Here is a 9,690-nt window from a genome sequence, read left to right as displayed (position 1 = left end):
AATATGGTGATTTATTCTCCCATCCTTCCTCTCTCTATTCAGCTGCTACCCTCCTTGACCTCTCTCCCAATGCAAATCCCAGCTTCCTGGTATTCATTTTGATGAATTGTAAGTTAGTTGTTCAAAGGACTTACCCTATTCAAACCCTCCTGTGTATACCAAACCTTAAGTTCATATGTTTGTGCATCTATGCATAAGACCCTGTATATATATATTATATGTTTATAATTTAAATCTAGCTTCCACTTATATGTGAGAAAACATGTGCCCTTTGTCTCTCTGAGCCTGACTTCACTTAACATAATCTTCCCAGGTCCATCCATTTCTCTACACAAAACATAATCTTTTTCTTTTCTTTTCTTTTTTTTTTTTTTGGCCAGTCCTGGGCCTTGGACTCAGGGCCTGAGCACTGTCCCTGGCTTCTTCTTGCTCAAGGCTAGCACTCTGCCACTTGAGCCACAGTGCCACTTCTGGCCATTTTCTGTATATGTGGTGCTGGGGAATCGAACCCAGGGCCTCATGTATACGAGGCAAGCACTCTTGCCACTAGGCCATATCCCTAGCCCATAATCTTTTTCTTGATGGATGAATTATAAAGTTTCCCGATTTCTCAGTGGTGACCATACAGTACACAATATAACAGACTGGGGATTGTGTGTGTGTTCTTGCTAACTATGAGCTTTACTCAAGATGGAATCTTCCATCTAGAATATTCCATACAGAATATTCCATTCTGGACTTCCATTCTGGATGTTAAATTACAACCTTGGTTTCCAAACCTTGCAGTGTATGCAAGCTGGGATGAAGAATGGGCAGACTTTGCTATTTGATAGATGCACCCACTTTCTCCTGGAATCTGTTTCTAGTGCTCGAACTTTCACCACCCACTATTTGTTTTATTCCCTCAATAATCATATGATCTTTGCCAAAATGACAGAGTGTCTCTGCTGGCCGGAGTAAGAAGGAATCTCTGGCTCTCACTTTTTCTAGATTTCTTTCCTTTTCATCACATACTCCCCTTCAAACGTGTGTGTGTGTGTGTGTGTGTGTGTGTGTGTGTATGTGTGTGTTGGTACTAGTGCCTGAACTCTTGGCTTTTTCACTCAAGGCTGGAGCTGTACCACTTGAGCCAAATCTCCACTTCCAGCTTTTCACTGGTTACTTGGTTAAAAGAGTCTTTCCGATGTGTCTGCCCAGCTAGGCTTGGAATTGTGATCTTCAGATCTCAGCCTCCTAAATACAGAACATCATTCATTTGGGATTTTTCTCTAGTATAACTAGGCTGTTATTTGGCTTTTCTTCCAGCCTCTCTTAAGGTTTCCATTTTCTGGGTTGTAATTATCTTCCATTTCATTCTTGAAACATCATGCATGGCAAAGCCGGTTGCTAGTTGACCATTTGCTGCTCTGTTTCCCCTTGTACACTCTCACACTCTTATTGACATTGTAGTTGGATTTAGGGATGGAATGGAGGTAAATACCTAGGTTGAATCTCTACCATCCAACTAAGTATTGAGAGTGGGATTTCCAATATCAAGTTGATTTGATTCCTCCTCCTAGGAAAGCCGGGTCAGCAAAGCTGTTGAAGTCATGATTCAGCATGTGGAAAACTTGAAGAGAATGTATGCCAAGGAGCATGCTGAGTTGGAAGAGCTCAAGCTGGTTCTCACGCAGAATGAAAGGCCCTTGAACTCTCTGGAAGATGATGGTAATAAAAAGAATTCATCTATAGTATTATATAGCATTCATCTAGTAGTATTGACATTTAACTTCATAGTATTCTTTTTTTCCTAATGTTCTCCATTTTCCAGGCTCTCTTACTGTCTTATTAAATATCTTAGCATAAAACTCTAAGTTAAAATTTCATTAGGAAAATAAAGCTGGTACCAGTAGCTCCCGCCTGTAATCCTAGCTACTCAGAAGGATGAGATCTGATAATCATGGTTGAAAGTTAGTCAATTACATTTATCCAAAAGATTACTAGTCAAACTATAGGCGAGACACTTGCCAACCATGCTTATCACTGCACTATTCATAGTAGCTAAGACCAGATGCCCTACAATAGAGTGGATCAAGAAAATGCAATATAAATAAAGATGTATAATATACACATATGTATATATAATAAGTGTATATATGTTGCATAGTGGAATTTTGCTCATCCATCAGGAACAATGATGCTATATTATTTGCGGAGAAATGGTTAGACCTAGAAAACAGTATTTTAATGAGGTAACTCAGGCTCAGAGAGACAAAGAATACATGTTTTCTGTCATATGTGGAAGTCATAACTAAATGATAAGTATATATTTAAACATACATAGGGTCATATGCATATATGCATAAACAAACTGACCCCCAAGTATGGGCTAGGTGGGAGGATTCCAATGTTATGAGCCCTTGGAATAGTTAGTTTACAGTTTAACAAAATGAAAAACAGGAAGCTGAAAGATGTATTGTAGTGGTGTTAGGGTGGATAACTGGAGAGAGGAAGGGTGGGCGATTACAGTCATAATATTTAATGTGTATATGAGCATGGAACCAGGTGACTTGAGGGGAGGGGTTGGGGGAGATGGGGAGAAGGATGGAGGGGGTGACATGGATTGACATGCACTGTGCTCACCCCCTGACATGTTGAATTCAAACCCCTTTGTATAGCTACTCAAAGATAATAATAATAGTAATCATAAAACCAGGAAGGAAGGTAAAAAGATGAGGGATACTTGTATTGCACAGTAGTGTGTACATGAAATTAATACCTCATGTCACTCTGACCTTTGCTTTAACATAAATTTGCCCAGTAACTTCTAAAATGTGTAACCATTTCCCCCCACTTTCAGATGACTGCCAGATTAAAAAACGCTCCGCGTCTCTAAACTCGAAGGTAAATACTAACTCATTTAGTCACTTGCTTAGCAAGTACCTATGAAATGCTTTGGTTTCAAATGTAGTTTGAGGTTATGCCCTTTAAATGTACATAAGGAAGCAGCGACTTCAAGTCATATGTGTGTATACGTATAGAAATATATATATATACATGCACATATACATCATATGTGTGCATGTTTGCATGTCGATACACACAGATTACACACGTGTGTATATATAGTGTGTGTGTGTGTCCATTCCTAGAAAATAAAGTGTCTCATGTCAAAGTTTAGAAGTGGAAAAGTTGAATGGTCGTTGGCAGAGCTGGGAGAGGAGAGGAGAGTGGGGGAGGGTGGAAGGGGGAAGAGAAGGGAGGCTGGGAGAGGGGAGAAGGGAAGGAAAAGTGGATGAATGAGCCCTAAGTCAGTTACAAGGCAGGAAGGAGTTGGAGGAGGCCCCAGTGAGGTGATGATAGATTACCGTAATATATTGTACATTTCAAAGCTCAGGAGGAAAGAAGCTGAAATGATTTCATCATAAAGAAATGGTGGAGCTGGGCACCAGTGACTCATGCCTATAATCCTAGCTACTCAGGAGGCTGAGATCTGAGGGTCAAGGTTCAAAGCCAATCCAGGCAGGAAAGTTTGTGAGATTGTTATCTCCAACAAATCATGAAAAGCCAGATGGAGCTATGGTTCAAGTGGTAGAGTGCCAGCCTTGAATGAAAATGCTCAGGGAAGGCACCCAGGCCCTGAATTCAAACCCCAGGACTGGTGTGCACGTGCATGCGCATGCACACACACACACACACACACACACACACACACACACACAAATTTGAAGAGATAGTTAACCCAATTTTTTTTTTGGCCAGTCCTGGGGCTTGGACTCAGGGCCTGAGCACTGTCCCTGGCTTCTTCCCGCTCAAAGCTAGCACTCTGCCACCTGACCCACAGCACCCCTTCTAGCCGTTTTCCATATATGTGGTGCTGGTGAATCGAACCCAGGGCTTCATGTATGCGAGGCAAGCACTCTTGCCACTAGGCCATATCCCAGCCCCTAGTTAACCCAATTTAAACATTACAATGTGTGGTGTGTACATAGATGATCTAAACATCCTATTATTCTACTAATTGATTTTTGTTTCAATGTATCAGCTAGAAATAAATTCAATGAAACATTATGAAATCTTCCATGGAAAAACCAAGGAAAAAGCTATAAATATAGATGTACATTTGTCCAAACTGGGAAAAATCTTTTCTAGCATAAAATCAATGATAACGAGAAAAACAAGAGAATCCACTTGGCTAGGTTAATGATATGTTTTCTTCCATAAAAATGATATATAGTAGCCAGCAGTCTGTGGCTTATGCCTGTAATCCTAGCTACTCAGGAGACTGAGATCAGAGGACTGAAGTTTGAGGCCAGCTCAGACAGCAAAGTCTGTGAGACTCTTATCTCCAGTTAACCACCCAAAAGCCAGAAGTGGAGCTGTGGCTCAAATGGTAGAGCACTTAGACTTGAGCAAAGAAAGTTCAGGGACAGCACCTAGGCCCTTGAATTCAAGCCCCAGGGCTGGAACAACAACAATGAAATGTCTTTAAATTACATCTATAAAGACAACCGTCAGTGCTGTGTATAGGGATAAAAATATGAAGAATTTTTTAATCTTTATTTTTTTGTTGGTTGTGGTACTTGAACTCAGGGGCCTGAACACTGTCCCCAAGCTCTTTTGCTCAAGGCTAGCTACTCTACCACTTTGAGCCACAGCGCCACTTCCGGTTTTCTGGTGGTGCATTGGAGATTCCTGCCCAGGCTCGCTTTGAACCGGGATCCTCAGACCTCAGCCTCCTGAGTAGCTAGGATTCCAAGCGTGAGCCACAAGTGACTGGCTCAAAATATGGAGATTTTTCTAAATGTCCATTTTCACTTTTGGCTAGCCATCTTCTCTCCGAAGAGGGACTATTGCTTCTTTACCCAGAAACCTTGGCAGTGCAGGCATGGTAAGCAAATTTCCTGTGTTTAAGTCAAACACAAATTCATTTTTATTTAAGAAAAATATGTCCCTCACTCAATACATATTTTGTCATTTGATATCTCAACTTTTGAAGGTGGCTGGGCTGGATAGTTATGACCGATTCAGCAGAAGAGCCAGCAGTTGGTAAGACTGACTTTGCCACTCACCACCAGGAACCTTCTTGTTTTATAACTAAATTAGAGGAGCCTTTGGGATATTTGCTACAGTATTGTGACTCTCTAAGAGTATAAACAGAATAAACAGGACACCTAGGGTAGACTCATGGCTTCTTAGGAAGTGTTATGGGAAGGTACCACAGGAAATAGTGGAATAATGTTTGTGTTGATGTAAGCACATGCATGGATAACTGCTGAAGACATATTTGATTCGCTGTACAGCTCGTCTTCTTCGTACAGGCGTGTGCTGGGGTCCAAGCAGAGTGAACACCGTCCGTCATTGCATCGGTTTATTAGCACCTACTCCTGGGCCGATGCCGAGGAGGAAAGACATGAGCTGAAGTAGGTGGAACTGAGTGTGTTCATGGAATAGACCGGGGTGAGGGTGTAAACAAGGGGTGTTTCTTTAATTCCGCAGGGATAAGACCAATGCTGCATTCAGAAGGTAATTCATTGAAAGTCTTACAGATTATAGAACATTCTAGGTTACTGGTGAATATTCACTTTTTTTTTTTTTTTTGGCCAGTCCTAGGCTGTGAACTCAGGGCCTGAGCACTGTCCCTGGCTTCTTTTTTGCTCAAGGCTAGCACTCTGCCACTTGAGCCACAGTGCCACTTCTTGCCATTTTCTGTATATGTGGTGCTGAGGAATCGAACCCAGGGCCTCATGTATACGAGGCAAGCACTTTTGCCACTAGGCCATATTCCCAGCCCGAATATTCACTTTTTTTTTTTTTTAGCTCTTTGTGTGTATCTGTGTGGTGGTACTTGAACATGTGCTCTCCTGTGGCTTTTTTCACTCAAAGTTGGTGCTCTACCACTTAAGCCACACCTTGAGCCACTTTCTTATCTTTTTGGTGGTTTATTGGAGATAAGAGACTCAGATTTTCCTGCCTGGGCTGGCTTTGAACCATGCTCCTCAGATCTCAGCCTCCTCAGTAGTTATGGTTACAGGCAGGACACACTGGTGGTTTCCTTTTCTCTCTCTTTTTTAGTTCTTACAATTCATGTTTGTGATTTTCAATTAGAAAAGTCCTAGAATTTTACAGATTTTGCAATGGTAAATACTTTCCCATGGAAGGTGTCTGCCATCAAAGGGAAAATTCAATGATGACCCACAGAAGTAAAAACTCCATCCACTTAGATTTTAAAAAATATATGAAATATGCCAAGCACTGCTGGTAGCGCACGCCTATAATTCTACCTACTCAGGAGGCTGAGATTTGAGGATCATGGGTTCAAAGCCAGCCCAGGGAAGGAAAGTCTATGATACTCTTATCTCCAGTGAACCACCCAAAAAGCCATAAGTATTGCTGTGGCTCAAGTGGTAGAGGGCCAGCTTTGAGTAAAAAAGCCCAGGGACACTGCCCAGGCTCTAAGGTCAAACCCCAGGATTGGCCAAAAAAAAAAAAAATCTATCTATCTATCTATCTATCTATCTATCATCTATCCATCTATCTATCTATCTGTATACACATATGCATGTATGTATAACATATGTAGTATGTAGCACACATATAACATGCCATGCATATACATCTGTCCTCATTTACATAAGGGGGAGGAAAGGCATACTATTTCCTGTCTCTGGATGTATGAATTAAACAGTGAAAACATACTGTGACTCTATTATAATGAAAGAAGGAGCTTAGGCCCCAAAGGACACAGGAGAATGCTCTCTCAAAACCCTTCTCAACAGAACAAACCCCGGAACAGTACTCGATCTCAGTGTTTCCATGGCTACCCTAGGAGTGCTTCCAGTGAGAGCTTAGTGCTCACTGAGTGACTCTGATGAGAACTCACTGTGACTGATCCCAGGTGATGGAAAGGCAGGAAACCATGAAGGATTCCCTGAAACCCTATGCACCCCGCTGCAAGTGGCACAAACCGCTCAGGTTTAACAGTTAGTACCACACAGCTGGAAAGAAAAAAAAATCCAGTGGTTTCTTTAAACGATGATTTCTGTGTGGATGATGGTATGGTTTTTTTTTCTGCTGGAGATAACTTTTAAAAGGAAGACTGAGACACTGAGAAACTTCCCCAAATGTCTTTGAGGACCTCTTTCCTTTAAAAAGAGTAAACTATGCTAAGCATCAGTGGCTCATGCTTGTTATCCTAGCTACTTAGGAAGCTGAGCTGTGAGGATCACAGTTCAAAGCCAGCCCAGGCATGAAAGTCTATGAGACTCTTATCTCCAATGAGCCAGTAAAAAGCTGGAAGTGGTGCTGTGGCTCAAATGACAGCGTCCTAGCCTTGAGTACAAAGGCCCCCAGGCCCTGAGTTAAAATCTCAGGTCTGACACACACACACACACACACACACACACACACACACACACACACACACACGAAAATTCCTATACAGCCGATGGCATATCTTTTGGAAAGTTTTAGAAAGCAAAACAAATATCCATGAACACTGAGTTATACAGCAAAACAACACAATGTTATAAGTAATTAGAGCATAGCAGTACAGGTTTCAAAGGTCTGAACCGAATACCTGTTTGCAGAACTCAAGATGACTCAGAGCCTCCTGGAGAAGAAACAGTGGAAAGGACAAGGAAGCCCAGCCTTTCTGAGAAGAAAAATACTCCATCAAAGTGGGACATGTCATCCTTGTAAGTGGGCTGCAGGCCAAACACCACCATGGCAGCGGAAGGGGAAAGGGTAACACAGGTTACAATAGGAAATCACATCAGCTGCGGTGGCTCACGCCTGTTATCCCAGCTACTCAGGAGGCTGAGATCTGAGGATGTGGTTCAAAGCCAGCCCAAGCAGGAAAATCTGGTGAGACTCTCATCTCCAATGATGCAGCAAAAATTGGGAAGTGGAGCTCTGCTTCAAGTGGTAGAGAAAGCTTAAAGTCAATGCCCAGGCCTGGAGTTCAAGCCCCAGGACTGGCACAAAACAAAACAAAAAACTTGAAAACAGGCTGAGTTGTTAAATTCAGTTTGAACAACAGATTTTGCATGCTCTGCTATGGTAGTTACCCCTGAAATTATCTGAGAAGAGGCAGGGACGGCGACCGAGGCCCAGGACAGAGATGAGCACAAAGTTAAATGAGGTCAAATTAAGTTTTTGTTTCTGGTGGGTGTTTTTGGTTTCATTTGTTTTGCTTTTGAGCTCAGAGTGTTGATGTGTTAGGCAGGTTGTCTACCACTTGAGCCATGCTCCCAGACCAGTTTTTAGATAGGTCTCTCATGGGTATTTTTGTTTGTTTGTTTTTTTGCCCAGGGCTGGCTCAAACTTGGGTCACAACTCCCATATGGCTGGGATCACAGGGGTGAATCACTATGCCCAGCGGTTTTGTTGAGATGGGGTCTTGGCTAGCTTTCTCCTCAGGCTGATGTTGAACCATGATCCTCCCAAGCTCTACCTCCTGATAAGCTGAGTATAGACATGAACCACTATATCTAGCTCCTGGTGGTGGTGATGTAGTCATGGGGTTTGAACTCAAGGCTTGGGCTCTTTCACTGAGCTTTTTCACTCAAGGCTAGTGCTCTCCCACTTTGAGACACAGCACCACTTAGTTTTCTGGTGGTTCATTGGAGATAAGAGTCACACAGACTTTTCTGCCTAGTCTGGCTTTGAACCATGAGCCTCAGATCTCAGCCTCCTGAGTAGCTGGGTTGACAGGCGTGAGCTACCAGCACTCATCTTGGTGGATCTTTTTCAAATAAAATTTTGAAATATTAGCACAGCAGATATAGAATATAATGAAAAAAATGAACTATCATATACATGTATTTGTATATATTACATATTGTGTCTAGTATACATGCACATATGTGAATACACACATGGATTTGTGCATATATACATCTGCATAAGGATATACAAATATGTATTAAATCTAACCTTTAAAAATGCATTACATATAACCATATATATATAACTGTGTACCTTATGTAGCCATGTTATATATAATTATATGCAATACGTAGTTATATGTAAGATGTGACTCTATAGTATATATTATATATACACATGTTATATAATATATAATGCATGCATCTATACCTATATGAGTATAAATATACATGTAATATATACACATAACCACATATGCATACATATATGAATATATGTATACACATTGTATATGCCCATGTACGTCCTGTACACACTCACGTATCTTGCTTTAGCAGGCAGGTATTTTTGGTCCCTGTGAGGCTGCAGTGTGCTCTGGGATGAACACTCGTGGAGTGGGTGTGCATTCCCACTGTGTGTGCATGCTCTCTGTGCACACGTGGGGAGCCTGCACCCTTGGGGAGAGGCGGGGGGAAATGTGGCATGCAGGCGGGCGGAGAGATGGGTGCTCCGAGAGAAAGGGGGATACCAGCCCCTCATGCTGCTTGTGTCCCCTCGCAGCTCGGCCCCCGTGGCCTCGTGGGCCGCCCACATCAGGACTGCCGTGGGCAAAGGCAACAAGGCGCTCTGGCTCTCGGGGACCTTCCTGGTGCTGTCTGCGGCTCTGATGAGCTTCCTGGCGGGCTGGTTTCTCCAGGGGCCAGTGGAGGCTGCTCCCACCCAGGGAGGGGACCCTTGGGGGTCCCTAGAACACATCCTGTGGCCGCTGGCCAGACTCCAGCCCCGCGGGCCCCCGCCGGTGTGACCGCCTCACATCTGTGG

At 42.8% G+C, this 9,690-nt stretch overlaps 1 protein-coding gene across 1 annotated transcript in view; it reads left to right on the top strand.

Annotated features, from left to right (window-relative positions):
- The window catches only part of Irag2 (inositol 1,4,5-triphosphate receptor associated 2), a 44,934-nt gene extending 35,258 nt beyond the window's left edge, over positions 1-9,676 (top strand). Inside the window, exons 13-19 of the mRNA XM_048335040.1 lie at positions 1,560-1,707; positions 2,840-2,883; positions 4,808-4,870; positions 4,979-5,028; positions 5,301-5,402; positions 7,569-7,676; positions 9,430-9,676. Coding sequence (XP_048190997.1) covers positions 1,560-1,707; positions 2,840-2,883; positions 4,808-4,870; positions 4,979-5,028; positions 5,301-5,402; positions 7,569-7,676; positions 9,430-9,673 — 759 coding nt within the window. The 3' untranslated portion in view covers positions 9,674-9,676. The remainder of the gene's footprint in view (positions 1-1,559; positions 1,708-2,839; positions 2,884-4,807; positions 4,871-4,978; positions 5,029-5,300; positions 5,403-7,568; positions 7,677-9,429) is intronic.
- Positions 9,677-9,690: the final 14 nt, after the last annotated feature.

This window comes from Perognathus longimembris, chromosome 27 (genome assembly GCF_023159225.1).
Source record: "Perognathus longimembris pacificus isolate PPM17 chromosome 27, ASM2315922v1, whole genome shotgun sequence".
NCBI lineage: Eukaryota > Metazoa > Chordata > Mammalia > Rodentia > Heteromyidae > Perognathus > Perognathus longimembris.
Note: the sequence above shows the minus strand (reverse complement) of the source record. Positions and strands in the feature narration are given on the sequence as shown.